General features: G+C 40.1%; 1 protein-coding gene across 1 annotated transcript in view; it reads left to right on the top strand.

Annotated features, from left to right (window-relative positions):
• The window catches only part of LOC123767141 (neuronal acetylcholine receptor subunit alpha-7-like), a 454,788-nt gene that overhangs the window by 238,576 nt on the left and 195,266 nt on the right, over positions 1 to 20,946 (top strand). Inside the window, 2 exon segments of the mRNA XM_069304850.1 lie at positions 19,513 to 19,557; positions 20,769 to 20,878. Coding sequence (XP_069160951.1) covers positions 19,513 to 19,557; positions 20,769 to 20,878 — 155 coding nt within the window.

Consider the following 20,946-nt stretch of genomic DNA (forward strand, 5'->3'; position numbering starts at 1 on the left):
GTATCCCAACATCCTTAAGAGTATAGTGTGTTGGGACACCAGATAACATTTGCTAATTTGGTCCAATCGCGTTATACTGGTCGTCCCGCGCCGGTAAATGTTTAGAAGGGAAATTTGGAGACGGGAACGTGGTCCACGTTAATTTAAAAGTAGACAGATCCGATGGCAAGATGGTGATCAAATTTGACAGTATCTATTTCTACATTAAACTTGGATATATCAACTGGGATACTTGACTGTTAGGGAATTTCACATCAATTATCAATTTTCACCGAACACCTTTTCAATTGACGACTCAGCAATACAGTCTTAACTATCAGTGCAGTCGATTTTAGTTTAGTTCATTTATTATGCACCTCATACCCATCTTGTGGGCGGTAGTGGAATGGGTTACAGAGGCACATAATGGGCTCAGGGACTGAACCCCACATTTAACTTAGCTAAGCAAGTTCGATATCGGGAAAACTGAGATATCCTCGCAATCGCAACACTGTGCATACAACATTAATACGGATATCGTTACAACATTAAATAGAACGCCCCAAGGGGAAAGCGCCAAGCCTCCACGACTATATAGCACTTGAAAGGGGTCAGGATAAGGATTTGGGATGGGACGGATGGAGAGAAGGAATAGTGCCCAACCACTTGGACGGTCGGGGATTGAACGCCGACCTGTAGGAAGTGAGACCGTCACAGTCTAACATCTGTGCACACGATCTAAATCTCTGCTTTAAGTCACGTACGGTCACGCTATCACTTGCGGTGCGTCCCTTTGAGAGGATGTCTCTTGAAGGGGTGACCCTTGAGCGGGGGTGCCCTTGAGCAGGGGTGTCCCTTGAGCGGGTCGTGGAGGTTCCCCGATGAATCTCTGTGCCAACCGACGCCTGCACAGCCGTACGTGTTCCACGAACATGAAGCGATACATCTGTACAGGAAGTGACAAACCTAATTGGCCGACTTAACACAAGCTTCACAAAGGTTAAGCTGCCGGCTTGCCAACAGGAGTCAGCAGTCACCGGCCTCTGTAGTCACCCCTTGAAGGGTAATACAAAAGTGATAGAAAACGGCGTCTAAACTGACCAAATACTAGATAGCGTTATACGAAGCGGCTGTAAACAGGTAAGAAACGGGTGAAATGTGACTTCAGACGACACACACACACACGTGTCAGAAGACGACACCAAACACGAGACACAGCAGGGGTTAAACATCACCAAAACAGGAGACAAAAGTGACACAAAAGTGACACAAAAGTGACACAAAAGTGGTCACAAGACGAAGGCTAGAAGAAGTGTCAGAATTGACCAATAGTTAAACCGAAAAAAAAAGATTCAGGCACACAACAAAAAGTGAGGTTCCCGTGTCAGGAGGATAGAACGCCAGACAAGATTGTGGCAGAAGCGACCGAACGCGACTGAGCACAGTTTTACGTGACAAAAAAAAGAGACTGCAAGATTTTTTTTCCGAGGACAATTAGTGTTTACAAAGTAAAAATTACCAACTTTGAGGAGGAGGCAATTTATGACGTAAAATTATTACAATTACGAAAAAAAAAACAGTTCCACACGTTGCAGCAATTGCTATTTCTGCTATTTAAAACTATTTTAATTTAACCTGTTATTTATTTTCCTGTTTCAAAGAGGTTTCCGCCAATCACTGTAATTCTTCTGTCGCTAGTATATTAATTACCGAGTCGCCAGACTCTGATTGGCTTAGGCCAAAGATTTATGTCTCATCCGTTATGTCTCATCCGTTATGTCTCATACTGTCTCTCTCTGGCTCCTCCTTGGCAACTGTGACTCTCTTCAACAGCCAAAATCTTGTGCCATCTCCTGAAGATGAAGTCAACTTTCTTAAGAACATGAATGCTCAGAATGACGACTCGTGGTGAAGGAGCTATTGAATTCCAGATGGACCTGACAATGCTCCCTAACCCTCTGCTCTCCTCATTTAGTGTGATATTTCGGCATAAAAATATACCGTCACTGTCTCTTTTAAGATCTTGCAATCCTAACCTTTTTGGCATCTTGCTTCTTAGCTTTTCCGCTCTGAGACTCGAGGCCTCGTCATCACCTTTGAACCTGTTATGTCTACTGAACTAATACAGTATAATGAATGTCTATCTTGCTTCTTAAAGGGGAAACTGTTGTGTCTTGACGTGCGACAAATACAGACGTGTTTCATAAGTCCCAAGTCACTGTTGGAATGGAAGCTTCAACCTCTAGTCTCTGTGAGGTCACACTCGTTTCCCTCTGAACCGCTGTAATACGATCGATGCTCTATAGTAGAACAGAGTCACCAGTCCCCTCCAATACCTATATACCGGAGTTGACAATTCTATATATATTTATATATATGGAACATGATATATCTAACCCTGGAATCACAAAACACAGCTTCTCTGAAGAGAATGGTAGTGAATTGTCCTCGCTTTGACCCCAAGAGCTCTCCCGGGTACATTTCTTCAATATCATAGTTTATCAAAACTTCTCTGCCTCCCTTATTTTATCCTCATACTTCTAGTGGCTTGTTGCCTCTTCCTCTAAGAAGACAAACCTTTACGACACATATATTTATCTCTTAACGAGACGATTACACCCTTACTAACCATCCTGATTCTTATCTGATGAATCATTGACTAGTGACTTCTAAGACGTTCCAATCTTCTTGTAAAACACACTAACTACTCTCGTGACTTGTAGCTCCCGTCACTGTCGCCTTGCAGTGCTCACTTCAGTCTCAGAAGAATATGATTCAGACTTTACTGTTAAGTCTCGTCATCATAGTAAATGCTGAAAGAGTCTTTCTGATCTGCATGATCTCCGCGAGGTTCTTCAGGATGTCGAATTTGTGTAGTTCTGTAATTCACGTGATTTTCTTGCTATATGCCTATTCACTGCCTCGTATGGGCCAACAGCTTTTCAGCTTTTCTTTAATGAGTTTTTTAACTCATTTCTTGCGCTCTTATTTAATTAGAACAAGACTCACATGTTTACTTTTCAAGCTTTACCGTTGGTTATAGACCTTAATTTTGGGCATTTCTATCTAAGTCTTTCATAGACTAATTACTACTCAATAGACGTCTGAAAGTTTGAGAAAAGTGATGAAACACGTGTTTCGGTAACACTGAACACTGCAGCGCTGAAATGTTTGAAATGTTGGATAGATAAATAGATGAATGAGTTTAGGTGGAGATGAAAGTGGAACGGCCTAGAAACTACTAAGATGGGTATTAAATGTTGCAGCACCTATGATCCATGTTGTCATAAATGCCTTAACATTAATCATCAGATGGAACTTGTCATGAACCTTCAAAGAGACAAAAGATAAAGGCCTCTACTTGAAAGCCTAATAGTCATAGTCAAGCCTAACTAGTCAACTACTAGTCACAAGTGACCTCAACCATAGGAAGAATACCACCCCCCCCCCCCAACAAACAGTGCACCCAGGAAAGCAAGAAAACACTGGAGGAGAGAGAGAGAGAGAGAGAGAGAGAGAGAGAGAGAGAGAGAGAGAGAGAGAGAGAGAGAGAGAGAGAGAGAGAGAGAGAGAGAGAGAGAGAGTACAGAAGAGAAGAAACCCTTAACAACTACATACCAGAAAATAATGAATACTTAACAACTTCATACCAGAAAATAGTGAATATTGTTATAGTTCTTCCAGTCTGCCTTTAACCCCTCTCTGTGGTGTTCATTTGGGAGTGTTAACCCCGAGAGAACGTCTTTTCCCCCTTCCCCCCCTCTTCACTATCTTTATCATAGTACAAGAATAATATAAAATGAACAGTTACCCATCATATTACAAGATCTAGGTTGGTGTCAAAAACTGAATATTATATCCTGTTATTCAGGATATAATGATTTGATGGGAGGAATGGTCCTGTTTTCAAGCCACTAATCAGTTACCAAACAGTTATGAATATGCTGCAACATACTCTTGTCTAGTAATCAATTGAAAATTTGGATAAAGACCAATTAACAACAAAATTCATTGATAATTAATGCGTATCTGATCTTCAACGCTGCTATGAGGAACAACTGAGCAATAATGGCCAATCAGAGTTACTGATCAGGATTTATAGTTTTCGAAAAGGTATAGACTGAAGAAGTAATACTTATGCAGATCAGGAGTCACAATAACGTGGCTGAAATATGTTGACCAGACCACACACAAGAAACTGAAGGGACGACGACGTTTCGGTCCGTCCTGGACCATTCTCAAGTCGATTGTGGACCATTCTCATAATCGACTTGAAGAGAATGGTCCAGGACGGACCAAAACGTCGTCGTCCCTTCACCTTCTAGTGTGTGGTCTGGTCAACATACTTTAGCCACGTTATTGTGACTCATCGCCTGCATATGTTGACCAAACCACATACAAGAAAGTGAAGGGACGAAGACGTTTCGGTCCGCCCTGGATCATTCTCAAGTCGATTGTGAGAATGGTCCAAGACCGACCGAAACGTCGTCGCCCCTTCACTTTCTAGTGTGTAGTTTGATCAACAAGTAACACTTAATTTGTGCGCTGAAGGAAGAGTTGCTAGAGTTGAAGGAAGGCCAAGAGAAGAGGAGCTGAACTCAAGAGGAGTTCAGCTTCACAAGTTTAGAAATGGGACCCAATTCATCAGCTCAGGTGAAGAATGGGAGAGAAGGAATGTGGACAAAGTTCAAATTTCAAACAGAGAAAAGCGAGCACAGAGATGATAGAAAGACGTAAAGAAAAGGCAGAGAGAGAATATCTGTGAAATAGATAAAAATATTTGCCCCGTCTGAGAACTTCAGTCGCTGAGGAAGATGATATAGACTAAATCAGGGAAAGAGATAAAGACAACTTAGCCGAAAAAACTGAGGCACAGACCAGACAGAATAATTTAAATCAATCTGATTATAGAACAGAATAAACAGGTCATAGGCTACACGATTTGGTTAAATGCAGCTTCGATAATGTCGACAGGACACAGATCAAGTGGTATTCCAGAATCTTTGAAGTGAGGAAATGAGTTTAATTGAACACTTGGAGAAAGTTTCAAGGTGCTTGCAACTTACTTGAGTGGCGAAGGGTAGAAAGTGCACTGCTGGTGCAGATTAAATTGACTTTATACGAACCATATAATAAGCTGGTCTTGGAAGAGTGTCTCGTCAAGAAAGCTGTCCTTAAATATTGTCATCTAACCCCCAAGAAAGTGCAGGAATTTATTTTGAGAACGCTAGAAAACCCTTAGACAGTGAAATTCTGAGTTGGCAACAAGAGTGGGACTACAGGTTTGATTACTGACAGATTACATACCACTTGGTATGCCGGTAAGGGAGCCGGTCGGCCGAGCGGACAGCACGCTGGACTTGTGATCCTGTGGTCCCGGGTTCGATCCCCGGCGCCGGCGAGAAACAATGGGCAGAGTTTCTTTCACCCTATGCCCCTGTTACCTAGCAGTAAAATAGGTACCTGGGTGTTAGTCAGCTGTCACGGGTTGCTTCTTGGGGGTGGAGGCCTGGTCGAGGACCGGCCCGCGGGGACACATAAGCCCCGAAATTATCTCAAGATTACCTTGGTATGTAATGAAACTAAGCATGAAACTATGTGTCATCCGGTGATCCATTACAAGCTTCAAGCCCAAGTGATTATACTTCTTGTTGTCTAAACCTTAACACAAAATCTTGAGTTGGTACTAGACGGAAAAGACCCCCACTCAATCATGAAGGAAAGTGGATGCCATGTGTAGATATCAGAAGGTTTTGCAAAGCCAAACGTAAATTATCATGAACAAATCAATTGTAAATTATCATTCTTGTGAACAAGAAAAAGTTGAGAGAACAATGCAGAACTATTACCAGCCTGACAGCATTACACCAGAGAACACAAATGTAGTCTAGGGCGAAAATTACAGAATTATACGAACACGAAAAATGGACGGAGTTTTGAATGTCACATATGCAGCAAACATGGACATTTTGCTTGGGATTTAGGAAGAGAAAGAGAGACGATATATGTGAACCTAACCATTCTGGAAGTGCAATATACAAGAGCTATACCAAGAGGAATAGCAAATGCAAGACACATGCCCAGTTATTTCCTGTGGATGATTGAGTTATTCTTCTCCCACATGGTAATCATCTTGTTGATGATCCTGTGTATTTTCATATCCCAGTGGCCAATATAAATCATCACAAAGAGGATTATCTGGAAATTCCTGAAGGAACTTGCCAAGATATCTCCTGAGAGCTTCCACTTGTGTTCCAGCGATTTAAAAAGCATGGGTGTTGAAGACTCATTAACTCTAATGTTTGAATTGTGTTATGCAGGCTACTCATGTCCCTGCCACCTCTTGTGGTGGCTTAATCTTCATCAATCAATCATCTTCATCAATCAATCGATACACTGTGTTCTCTAGTTGTGTTTATGACCCCCCCCCCTTTCCCCTCCATTCTCTCACTTGATTAATTTTAGGCGAGCCACCCATATTGATTGTAGCGGGAGCTGGCAATCCATCAGAGAGTAAGACCTGGGACAGGATTGTGGAGTATTTCTGTTGATCAGGAGAGAATAATTATACAGTGGAATACTTTCATACAAGTCTGTAATGCCAGCAACCCTTAGATCGATGGAATCAAGCTATTCCATGAGCAGCAATAGTTGAAGTCGTAGCTTTTGCTGCAGTCGCAGAAGAGAGATATTACGGGTCCATGACAAAGAACGCTTAGAGGGAATTTGTGATCTAATCTGACAATGAAGCATTTGCACTCTGAATCTGTTCTAGAGGTGGTCAAAGAAACTGTGATGTGCAACGTTTTGTGAAACGTTATGAGATGTGAAACGTCTAGTCACCCCAGATCCTAGGGAATTTTGCAGATATTTTACCAGTCTGAGGAATATAGTAGCGAGTGGAATTATATACTGAGGTCACTAGGTTTCTTTCAGTTCCAGCTCAAGTTGGGCGTGTAGAGCCCATGAGTCTCCTCTTAGAGGCCCAGGTAAGGAATGGGAGTGAACTTAGTCAGACATGTACAAGGCATAAGCCGTCTGAGGAAGACTAAGTAACCTAACCTAACCTACTTAATCTAGCCTCAACAAAGTTCGATATCTAAACTATGTGTCATGAACCCATAGTAATAATATATAATTTTGCCTGGAAAACATGATAAAGTAGTTCCAGGAAAGAAGTGGGTTTAGAAAGAACAGAACAGCTCAAGCAAAAGAACTAAAGGTATATAAAAGATAGAAGCTCTATCGAATATTCAGTCGATAGAGCTTCGGCTTCACACACGCATGGGGTGCTCGGTTCGAGTCCCTTAGAACCCAGGTGAATGGAACTAAAGGAATAAGCACACGAGTCAAATCTAAAAGCCAAAGATGTACGTCATCACAGAACTGTGAGAGAGAGAGAAGTCAGTGAGAGAGAGTGAGAGACACCACAGAAAACGTATGTTTAAGCATATTAAACTAACTTGAGAAATGTGAGTATTGAGAAGTTAGGACATAACATCACTCGCGTCAACAAGGTTGAATATCATTTCAAGACACCTGTTGGCTGTATACCAAACCAAGGTAATTAAGCTTCTGCATGTTGACACATCAGGTAGAAAAAAGGAGGTGGAGTTGCTGTCTTTGTGAAGGAAGATCTGAAGTGCATTGTAAAAAAATAAAAGAGGAACGTAAATCAGAGACTCCCACAGAAACCAAATGTGTAAACATAAATGATGGAAAAGTTAAATACTAATTGAAGTAATTGTCAAACTTACTCGAATTATTCAATTTTTTTTTTAAATCTTCGTTCGGACCCTAGGCCTCTGACGAGCCTACTAAATGTTACTCGTTTCTTGTTTCTGTCTAACTAAAAAGTAGTTATGACTCGTATGTTTGCTTCAGAAAGATTATGCTCAATGTGTTTAATAACTTCATATGCTGACTCGAAAGTATCATGCGCCAACTTCTTCCTAAATTCGCAGCAAGGAGGATAAATGAACTTCAAAGCGACATTGCACATAATTAGGCAAGCTTGAGAGTATTGAATATAATCATATGTACAAAATTATAATGTACAAAAATTTAAATGAACACAATGATTGAACATAAAAAGAGAATCTAATATAATTGCAGTCACAGAAACGAAACTGTTAGGAGTCATACAAAATATAGTGCTTTGTACCTACTATCATGCGAAGACTCGATATAATATCAGCAGCAATACGCAACCCGCCATTCATAACTGCAAAAGATTCCGACAGCAGTATGATGAAAATCAATAGCCCGGAAATTACTTATACATAAAGATCTGCTTGGTTTCTAAGTAGGAGTGAATTCTTACTCTTGACCATGAGAGACTTCAGCCATGAAACGATAGACTGGGAGAACAGAGTTCCTCTTGGAGGTACAGAAACATGAACTAAACTAATGGATGTTGTAACAGAAACTACTCAACACCAACGATCCAAGAGATAAATCAAACCAAGGAGAAACGATGAACCAGAGAGATTTTGACCAGACCACACACTAGAAGGTGAAGGGACGACGACGTTTCGGTTCGTCCTGGACCATTCTCGACTTGAGAATGGTCCAGGACGGACCGAAACGTCGTCGTCCCTTCACCTTCTAGTGTGTGGTCTGGTCAATTTACTTTAGCCACGTTATTGTGACTCATCGCCTGCAACCAGAGAGAATTAGCCAGATATTCACTCTGAAGTGAAACATAAGCTAAATCAACTTTTGAAGAGTCCTTGAGAATGAGTGAACCCGGAGTGCTATCGCTGAATATCTGGTGAAACTTGACATGAATTAACCATAGAACAGAGCAAGAAATCTGCTCTGTTCAAGAAATCAGGAGAATATTACTGTCAACAACTAACAAATTATCTGTATAACTCTACCCAACCAACGAGGCCATCCATGGGCCGTTAACATGTGTAAATAATTGCTAATAACGTCCAATAACGTCAAATATTAACAAATAATTTGAGCACCTGTCAACGATATCACAAAGTTCACCCGAAGTGCACTTTTGACCGCTCGGGGAGCCGGTCGGCCGAGCGGACAGCACGCTGGACTTGTGATCCTGTGGTCCCGGGTTCGATCCCGGGCGCCGGCGAGAAACAATGGACAGAGTTTCTTTCACCCTATGCCCCTGTTACCTAGCAGTAAAATAGGTACCTGGGTGTTAGTCAGCTGTCACGGGCTGCTTCCTGGGGGGTGGAGGCCTGGTCGAGGACCGTGCCGCGGGGACACTAAAGCCCCGAAATCATCTCAAGATAACCTAGAGAAGTCAATATTTACATCCCAAACCGTCGTGTTCACTCGAGTGTTTTACCGTCTCGCGTTGGCTTCACGGTAGTACTATAATACGTTAGTAGTTGCTTCCTCGCGAGCGTTAGTTTACTCTGGTAAATAAGACTGGTTTTGTTAGCCTGGTCGGTATATATAGCCAACAAGATGATCTTATTAAAGACTCAATTCTCGAAATAACTTCAGCAGACAAGTGGTTGACCTCTCAATCTAACCAATCTTGAACAGTCGTAACGCAAATTGGCCATTAAAGGGCTAGTCTGAGTAGCTTATTAAGTAACAGTTAGAAATAGACGTCATCTGTTCCTTAGAACGTCATCTGTTGCTTAGAACGTCATTTGTTGCTTAGAACGTCATCTGTTCCTTAGAACGTCATCTGTTCCTAAGAACGTCGTCTGTTCCTTAGAACGTCATCTGTTCTTTAGAACGTCATCTGTTCCTAAGAACGTCGTTTGTTCCTTATAACATCATCTGTCTTTAGAACGTCATCTGTTCCTAAGAACGTCATCTGTTCACCAGAACGTCATCTGTTCCTTAGAACGTCATCTGTTCTTTAGAACGTCAGCTTCTGTGCTTAAATAAATCCTCACTCGTTATCCTTGCTGTCTAATTCACTTCATTAGACAGTGACGTATCTGTCAATAGGAGACAGAAGCTGTCTAAATCCAAATCGCAAACTGCAATTCGTCAACTCAAAATGGCATTTTACCTACCTCTCACATTGACGAATTCGCTGGTCGGTCGGTGTGAATTGGTCCTCAGCCCTTGATCGCTAGTGAAACCGGGCAGTTGACCTGTTTTGAAACGGGGCGGTTATCAGGTTCCCCGCGGCGAGTCGCGTTCAAGATATCTCAACACGGAAGATCGTCGTCACTATTCACTACACTTAGGACATGGAAACTTGTCTTAATCCCTGTTTACACTTAGTTAGAACACGTTAGTTTTTTTTAATCACTGTTTACACTCAGTTAGAACACGTTAGTTTTTTTTAATCACTGTTTACACTTAGTAAGGACACGTTAGTTTGTTTAAATCACTGTTTACACTTAGTAAGGACACGTTAGTTTCTTTTAATCATTGTTTACACGTAGTAAGGACACGTTAGTTTGTTTTAATCACTGTTTACACTTAGTTAGAACACATTAGTTTGTCGTAATCACTGTTTACACTTAGTTAGAACACATTAGTTTGTCGCAATCACTGTTTACACTTAGAACACGTTAGTTTGTTTTAATCACTGTTTACACTTAGAACACGTTAATTCGTGGTAATCCCCGTTTACAATTGATAAAGCTCCAATCTGTATTCCGTTCAACGGTAACAGGCCGCGTCTGGGGGACAACTGAGCCACCGTCGTCCACAGGGTAGACTCGTTCACTCGGCGGAAGACCTCAATAACGCATTCATCAATACTAACGCACTGTGCGTTCAAAATAGTTATTTTCGCGATTATACACTAATATTATTATTGATTAACGTGTTTTGCATATTTAGTCGTAGGTTTGGTCAGGTGTTTAGGTTCCGTTGGTGATTATTTGTATATGAACTACGTGGGTGAAGCATTTGCAGTCATTCGAACACAAGTCGTGAACGAAGCACTATTTGAAAATTGTTCGAACGTTACCAACCGTCAGTCGTGTATAGAGCGTATTCCAGTCATAAATAGAGGGTTTGGGTGATTGATTAACGAGCATTTAGCCTCTGTTGATGAGAACCGGCTGTATTTGAAGGGCGTGGAGGAAGCATTTGAAGAGGTTGGATTTGAACAGAGATCAGTCAACCCGTCCTCCAGCCCGTCCTCCAAACAAAGATCCAAAAGTGATTCCATCCACCCGCTAAACCCCCTGTTTATGAATGAAAAGCGGTTTACACACGACTCACAACTGCTGACGATCGAACATATCCGGAACAAGTTCTTCACTGACGAATTTTGTTCGAATCACAACGCTATAAATGCTTCACCCACGTACTACAAATACAAATAATCGCCAACAGAACCTAAACACCTAACCTATCCTATGCCTATATATGCACAATATGCTAATATATTATATTAATTTATACTTGAGAAAATTCCCGTTTTGAATAAACAGCATGTTAAAATTTATGAATGCGTCTGTGGGGTTGACCGCTGAATGTAATGGACTTGAGTCGAGGACGGGTTGCGTCCTCACACTAGGCTGTTTAAAGCAGCGGCCGTCCTCCTTCATCAATTTTAACATACTGCATATTAAAAATTGGCTTGTTCTCATATATAAATTAATATTATTTTACATAATTTTTTTTAGCTGTTTAGGTTCTGTTGGCGATTATTTGTGTTTGTAGTACGTGGCTGAAGCATTTATAGAATTATGGTTCGGACAGAGAACGTGAGTGAAGTACTTGTTGCGGAAGTGTTCGGACGTCATCACTTGTGAGTCGTGTGCAAACCGCTTTTCATCCATAAACAGGGGCTTTGGCGGTATGGTATGCAAGGAAGCATAGAAAGAGAGAGATAACCCCTGCAACAGACAAACAGGATGACCGCTACAACATTGAGAATGACCGTGGCAACAGAGGATGACCGTGTTGTGAGAGTATGTGTCTGCAATGTCACGTGGCACTCTTTCCTTCCACGCCTATCCCGACCAGGCCCATGTTGGGCACGCACCCAACAGCATTCACTGTGAAAATGTTGGTGAAGCTAGCTCCAAACGCCTGACCTGTAACCTTGGTCAGAGAGAGAGACACTTTCAATTTTATATCATAGGAGCCGGTCGGCCGAGCGGACAGCACACTGGACTTGTGATCCTGTGGTCCTGGGTTCGATCCCAGGCGCCGGCGAGAAACAATGGGCAAAGTTTCTTTCACCCTATGCCCCTGTTACCAAGCAGTAAATAGGTACCTGGGTGTTAGTCAGCTGTCACGGGCTGCTTCCTGGGGGTGGAGGCCTGGTCGAGGACCGGGCCGCGGGGACACTAAAGCCCCGAAATCATCTCAAGATAACCTCAAGATAGGATGACGGTCTTTCTGCATTTTAATAAATAGTTCACGGGTTCTGCATTTGTAAAATGGCAGAGGAAGAGTCAAGAATATTCTAGATAAACTGTGGATGGTAAGATAAAGTCTAGTACAGTGCCACTTCAGCCCGTCCTCCTAACGTTTCCCAACGTCTTGAAATCGGTCAGTTTAAAGTGGTCTCTCCTAACCTACCAGAGGACCCAAAACAGAAAACGGGACAGTACGTCACTTTAGCCAGCCGCTTCCATTTTCTAGTACGACAATTTGTGGCCGTATGTAACGCATACGAGCGAAAAGCGACGTTCTTTGCAGGAGGACAGGTCGACTGAGAGACAGGTCTCTATGAATGGCAATGGGTCCTGTTTCAGCTAGCAAATAACTTGAATTTTCCTAGACGTTGGACTCTTAATTTAAGGTTCTAAGAATGCACAGTATATGATTATATCGTGTAATATATTTTGTATATAGATAAATTCACAAGATATAGAGATAAAAAAAGAGATAGGAAAAAAGGAGGAAGGAAAAAAGGAGAAAAGAAAAAATAAGATATTAGAAGAAGAACAGAAGAATAATAGATATATTAATCGGTAATTAAAATACAATTTTAGAAGAAAATATTTACTAAACATAGATTATCTCAATTCTAATTCAAAATGAAACATTAACTACATTTAGGCAAAGTCTCGCAGAAATAATGAAACGAAAAGCTTGTGATATTTTTGCCAAGGTCAACAGAGTTGTGCAATTTGCATTAATTCTGTGCAACTCCAAAGAGGATACGCAAAAACACTTTAAGATTTAAATAAATACAATTTGAGATTATACAAAAACTATTTTGAGATCGCAGAAAATGAGCTTTTAATTCAAACGGGAATGCGTAATATATTCTTTTTAATTTTGGTTGTTAATTTAACCTGAAATTTAAATATAAACTATTCTCATGAATCAATTTTAAGATGATTATTTCTAGACTGAAATAGTGAATGTAGTGAATGGAACTGAAAATAAAAATGTATGATTACCTTGAGATGGTTTCGAAGCTTAGCGTCCCCGCGGCCCGGTCCTCGACCAGGCCTCCTCGTTGCTGAACTGGTCAACCAGGTTGTTGGACGCGGCTGCTCGCAGTCTGACGTATGAATCACAGCCTAGTTGATCAGGTGTCGAAATGGATCTCAACCTTCATGTTTTATTTGCTAATATTTACAATGGTACTCCTGAATAGAAAGTCTTTGTTGACATGGAGCAAAAACCAGATGTCTGTTGCAGGTGTGTTGATAACAAATTCTTACAGGCACGCGATACTGAACACTTGCTACAACTTAAGGATACATGCGAGCTTAGTTCGGTGCTAAGTTTCACTTACGAGATGGAGAGTGGAGGTAAACTGGCTTTCCTACAGCTAACAGTCAAGGGAATGAATAGTGGCTTTGACACTGAAGTTTACACTAAGGAAACTAACATAAGAATGTGCGGTAATGCGACTAGTGACTGCCCTGAATGGTACAAGTGGAGTGTTGTCAACGCCTATGCTAACTATCCTCTCACACACACACACATACACACACACTCACACACACACGCACAGGTCCTAGGGGGCCTGGTAGCCTGGTGGATAGCGCGCAGGGCTCGTAATTCTGTGGCGCGGGTTCGATTCCCGCACCCGGCAGAAACAAATGAGCAAAGTTTCTTTCCCCCTGAATGCCCCTGTTACCTAGCAGTAAATAGGTATCTGGGAGTTAGTCAGCTGTCACGGGCTGCTTCCTGGGGTGTGTATGTGTGCGTGTGTGTGTGGTGAAAAAAAGTAGTTAGTAAACAGTTGAGAGGCGGGCCGGAAGAGCAAAGCTCACCCCTGCAAACACAACTAGATGAATACAACTAGGTGAATACACACATCATCACCAGAGATATTCCGACTACCAATAACGAATTAATCGACAGATACAACGACAATGGAAGATTAGACATCAGAGAGGCTCTAAATATTAAACTCACTCAACCAGTTGGGGTTGAAAAAGTTGAAAAAAAAATTTTTTCAACTTCCTTCTCAAATAACATTACAAATAAAGAGAAGGTTCTTGGCAGAATTGTGAATCGAACTCTGTTGCAATCAATGAAAATCGATAAATGGAAATATTTGTCTCCCTGTGCGAAGATGGAGGTTAAACGCTTGAGGCTAGCTACACCAAATTTTGCCTAGTAATTGCTTTTGGGTCCGTGCCAACAGCAACAAATGGGCTAGCCGTGATTAGAATCCAAGAAAAGAAAACCATACGACACATTGAGAGCATCATCCCCACCAGAACACTCGCAATGCCACATTGACTCGACTTGGAATTCTGATAAAGGGACGATAAAAAGAAAGAGAGGGATAAAGAGTTGGAGAGAGAGAGAGAGAGAGAGAGAGAGAGAGAGAGAGAGAGAGAGAGAGAGAGAGAGAGAGAGAGAGAGAGAGAGAGAGAGAGAAAAAAAAAAAAGAGAAACAGCTAGAGAGAGAGAGAAAGGGAGAGTTCCACTGGTGGGTGGATTCTAGCAGTGTGAAATAAAAAACAAATATAAGTTATCTGTTTACTTAGAAAAAGGGAAGTGGCTTGGTAAGGCCTCTGAAGCTGTGGGAGGATCGTCTTGGTTATGGTACTACGGCCAAAGTATGAATGGTAGAAAATATATGTTAATTTTACAGAGTTCAGTGAAATCGCATTACTATAAGAAAACAATTTGTTTTTGTTTTCTTCAAAAATATTTAGCTCCTGTAGGTGTGGCAGTGTCAAAAATCCATTTTTTGGAATAGGAATGTGACCCACGCACTCTGTTCTCTATTTCCATTCCCCCTGCAAAGTTGGGTGAAAGGGGAAGTGTCTGTCCAACTGTTTGGCCTCCAACCTTGGACAGACATAAAGTCAGACAGAACGACAGACAGACAGACAGTCATTCTCCCTTATAGATATGTCTCTAAAATACCCTTGGTGGTGTAGAGATAATTGGCACAATTGACATGCGCCTCGTGAGTTACTGGGTGTGGGGTTCGAATCCTGGCCAAGGAGGATTCAGTCCATCCTCTAAACAAAGACCCAAAGTCCATTCCATCCACCCGCCAAACCCCCTGTTTATGAATGAAAAACGGTTTACACACGACTCACAACTGATAACGTCCGAACGCTTCCGGAACAAGTGCTTCACTGACGACATTTGTTCGAACCACAACGCTGTAAATGCTTCACCCACGCACTACAAAATAATCGCCAATAAAGCTTAAACACTTAACCTAACCTAACCTAACCTAACCTAACCTAACCTAACCTAACCTAACCTAACCAGTGCCTAAATATGCACAGTATGCTAATATATAACAGTATTAATTTATATTTGAAAAAAAAAATATTATTTTGAATAAACGGCATGTTAAAATTGATGAATGCGTCTTTGGGGTCGACCCCTGGATGGAATGGAGTTGGTCTGAGGCTATTGTGATGAGTAGTATGAGTCCAGCGGGAAACTGTCGTCACAAGAGCGTCACACAAGCCCGTAATAGACATCAGACACTGAACCAACACGAGACAAGACCACTGAAACGAAATTACCAAGAAAATAAACCCAATAAGAAGTATTTTGTAATCAATTGAAAGCAAAAAGAAAATCTCCAACATACCTTTTCTTCCCAGCCCGACCTCTTAACTCATACGTCTCATTGTGTGTGTGTTATGGTCCCACAACGTTCAAATTACGAAGTACCATGAACAGTAGCAGGCTCATATATATATATATATATATATATATATATATATATATATATATATATATATATATATATATATATATATATATATATATATATATAAATATATATAAATATATATATATATATATATATATATATATATATATATATATATATATATATATCTATATATATATATATATATATATATATATATATATCTATATATATATATATCCACTTTTTCTATGCATTAGTAGGTTAGGTTAAGTGGGTTGCTTGGGTGTGAACGTTTCTGGTTAGGTTAGTACATTGTACGTTGCGTTCAACACAGCGAGTGTTTAAGGAATTACGAACGTGATATTATCTCTCAAGTCCTTCACAAAATATTAGTTTCCAAGAATATCAACTGTGCCATTAACTCAACACTGTTGATAAACACAGTGTAATCTAGTTCAAGAAAACGTACCTGCCAGCTGACTATATTTTGTCATGAATCACAAAGAAATTAGTTTGTATGAGCAATATTTCCGTGGATTCTACATAAGGTTTGTCTCCGATTGACTTACGAATATAACAAGCACTGACTGTCTTGATTAGACAATAGAGAATGGCCCGGAGCATGCAATTATAAACAACTCAGGAGACATCTACAAAAAAAAATAAGAAACAGAAGAAACAGCCACAAAAAAATTTAGTAGTCAAAGTCCAGCATGTAGACTTTAAATGTTCAAATAATTAAAGTATATTCCACTTGTTAATCCTTTAAATGACCCCTTTTAAAAGCACTGTATCTCAGACCCCCTTAACTATTTCCATATAAAAAAAAATCTATTCGCCATTCATTCATTACACAATATCTCTTGTGTAAATACCTCTTATTATATTTATGAATTGCTTCTGTCATTTTTCTGAATTGCTTCAAAGTAATCTCAATTTTTGTCAGTGTTTTATCCTTAGCTATGTTTTCAGTTTTAAGGTTAATGTTCAATTGAGAGGGATAATGAGGTTTAACTTTTGTGCATATTTAAATGCTGTGCATACACACACACTTACATTATATATATATATATATATATATATATATATATATATATATATATATATATATATATATATATATATATATATATATATATATATATATATTCCCACATGTCTACCATGTCTCCTCCCACCCTTCCCACACATGTCCTGTCCCTTTCCCGTATCTGCTCTCCCTGAACATATGCGCCCTTCCTTCGTCTCCTCCCTCCCTTCCTCCCTCCCTTTCTCTCCACACACTGTCCCTCCCTGTAACCAAAAGATTGGGCACAGAAAGCAAATCTGTCATCTACGTATATGTGTCAAAAAGCCATATCTTAATTCACTCTTATTTGAACTAAGTCTATGGACTCGGCACTGAATATTTCAGATCCATAAACTTCCTATGGGAGGGGGCACTGGAGACGTGCCCCCTTCAAGGGAGGCACTGGGACGGCCCTGACCCCTTTACTTTAACACTTCCAATAAAATAACCAATAATCGTGTAATGTTTAATAAGGCTAGCCGCAAGCATCTTGGCTTCGACCGCGCTTTTCCAAATGTGTTAAATCACGAGAAGTGCTTCGAATTAGTTTGGAGACGAGACTACCTGGGGAATGACCTCGACAAACTTTACAGGAGTAATGATTATTTTAAGGAAAGTGTCATACAGGGGGGGCCGGGAGTGACCCTATTTGACGAACGTGGGTGAACGTGTTATGAACGTGGCCACCACTCCCTCTTTCACGAAGCCGATACAATTAAAATAATCAGTGTCGACCTCATAGGCCTTCAGGGTTAGTTTAAATAAAAATAATGTAGATATTGATTTTCAAAACAGATGTTCAGATGAGAGATTTAATTTATGGCCACAATATTTAGGTTACATTGACGGTGGGGGGGGGGGTAGAGGATTTATGTGGGGGTAGAAAAAAAGAAGGGGTAGGGAAAAGGCGTGTGTCTGTGGGTAGAGAGAGTGGGCTCAGGGGGAGAATGGGGAGGGAAAGTGCATTTGATCAGTAAGGGAGGGAGAAGATTTTGGACTTTCAGTGTGTACTGTAAGGAGATAGGGAGTGAATGTTAAGGGCAATGGGGAAGAGTTGGTGTGGGGTGTAAACAATGGGAAGATGTTTGGAGAGATGCAGACGGTGATTATTGAAGATTGTGACAGCATACAGGGGAAGATGGCAAAGTGGCAGAGTATGTGTGAAAAGGGGCAGGGAGGGTTGGCAGAGTGTGTGAAATGACCTAGACACCATATCCACCCCTGGCAACACCAGGCACCCTACCCTATATAATATATATATTATATATATATATATATATATATATATATATATATATATATATATATATATACATATATATATATATATATATATATATATATATATATATATATATATATATATATATATTATTTATTTATTTATATGCACAAAAGTTATATTTTTCCATTATTTGAAATGTCAAACAAATTTTAGGCCCAGCTAGTAAGTAGGGATAATCAATAAAATATAACCAAAACTTCCATTTTCCTTTGACATCTGGCAGTCAAATGTTTTCCTGAGTTGAATGAGCCTAAATCATTTTCCTTACTTACAAGTGTTGTTGAATAGCTCATGCCATTAGCTTAACAAATATTAATAACCTGTTGTTGTTTTTTTAATTTTTTTTTAATATCTTTTTCCTGAAGCTTTAATTACTAGTCTAGACATGTTTTCTTGTTTTAGGATGAAAAGAACCAAATCCTTACAACAAACGTATGGTTGAATATGGTAAGTTTTCTGGGTGGCCCGACATGCGGGCAAACTTTGTGTGCTCACCACAACTAACTCTCTTTTGAGCTACGCTGTCCAAGTAGCAGGGCACTAGTCGCCCCTCTATCCCCCTATCCTCCTCCTCCTCCTCCTCCCAGGAACAAACGAATGAGTATTGACCGCGGACTCCCGTAAACAATCCATAAATAACCAATCATTCATTCGTGTAAACAAACTTGAGAACATGATGTGTTTAAGAGAAAGCATGGCTAATTAACCCTCTAATATATTCTAATTAATGCCAATCAAAAAAAAAGAATCACCAATTACTCGGCTTGTTTAAACGCGAATCCCTCGAAAGAGACTCGTTAAAATACCGTGGCATTTTCACGGTCGTGTCTGTGTGTCTCTCTCTGTCACTCTACTGGGCTTGAGAGATGGGCTTAGGGCCCTGCTCGGTGGACAGGCGTATGTCTCATGTTCTGTCAGTATTGGGCAGGCTGTATATGGTCCCGTTTGTCTTGGAGTTTGCCCAAAATGACAGGCAGCCTCAATGTACTTTTTGTGTATGCAGAGAAAAATGAGGAATGCGGTGTTGCTAGATTGACTCTATCCTAGTCCGGTCTCCGTCTTTCTGTTTCCTCATTTTTCTTGCTTTCGCGTCCCTGTTTCAGTGTGTAGTGGCAGTCATTGGGGAAATGAAATCGTTATTACAATATGTTTTCTTTTTATTGCTTTAAGGATGAGAAGAATCAGCTCCTAATAACAAACACATGGTTAAAATTGGTAAGTTATTAATATCTTTAACTTAACAAAGTGAGGATAAATAAAGTTGTATGTTAAATAAGCAAACTTTTATTCATAAATGCACAATAAAATTTCACCCCTCATGCTTGACTTAAAGACTTCTAATCTTACACATCTAAATGTTCTAAATGAAAAGTCAAAAGATTAATAATAACAAAAGTAGAGAGACACGGGAAATCCTGAGCAGAGACAACTTAGTTTATCCTCCAAGCTAATATTTCCACGTTTTCTTTAACTGAATCTTCAGTTTTCTGTGATCAATTCCCTATACTTCTATGAATCACGAATATCTCGTTGTACTACAAGAAAGCTTCTAATATAAAGCATTGTGCATGCAATATTAAATTAATATACTAATTGTTCAAACACACATGTACCATCACTAACAGAATGCTAATTAAGCATTGTAATAATGCACATGATCGAGTTAAATAAGCACATCGGGTTTCCCCAAGAATTGAGACCGCGTATTGCAGCTTTGCCAAAATGCAAGATATTAGATTATGGCTTTGTCGTAGACTTGACCAGTTGCTGTGTGTCAGTAGAGTCTTCACTCCCAGGGGGAAACTGTGTGACGGCAACCATGTAGCTAGTTGCTTCACTCAACCGTTGCTGGCAAAGGAAAGATGGAGGACTTGTGTGCTAAATGTCGAATTTATATACTAACCATAAAATGCTCTTTGCGACAGAGAAAGCTTAAGTTTGTTGTTGATTCAGATCTAACTTTCCTCATGTGTTAGTGTCCATCCATCTTTCATCAGTGGAAGCAGTTCAGCTCGACTCTCTTTGTCCGAGGAGGTCATGCATGTTTTGATCAGCAAATAGTAAGCCAACTCATATTCATTCAAAATGATTCATTTTGTTAAATATATATATATATATATTTACATATATATATATATATACATTTTCTTTCTCTTTGTATATGTATGTAAGCTAAAAAGAGTTCCCCCCTAGGGCGACTTGATATATAGTGAGTCTTGCAAAGGTTAATATAACATATATATCGCCAATTTAGTTTGTTGCATCATGAAAGTCAGCATAAACTTTCTAATTAGTGCAATATTTCTCATGCAATTTATATTAATACTGAATATATATATATAAATACCATTTTTATAGATGACCCAAGTCGCCGCTGTCTCATGCCTCACCTCCCCCCCTCCCTTACTTCCCCCCAACACCATCAGGAGTGGAATGATGTCAACTTACGATGGAATGAAACAGATTATGGTGGCGTGAAGGACCTTAGGATTCCACCTTACAAAATATGGAAACCTGATGTCCTAATGTACAACAGGTGGGTCTTGGGTGCTATTTTCTGTCTTCTCCAGGTTGTTCTTGTTATATAATTACTTGTATTTATAA

The sequence above is a fragment of the Procambarus clarkii genome, chromosome 53 (genome assembly GCF_040958095.1).
Source record: "Procambarus clarkii isolate CNS0578487 chromosome 53, FALCON_Pclarkii_2.0, whole genome shotgun sequence".
Classification (NCBI taxonomy): domain Eukaryota; kingdom Metazoa; phylum Arthropoda; class Malacostraca; order Decapoda; family Cambaridae; genus Procambarus; species Procambarus clarkii.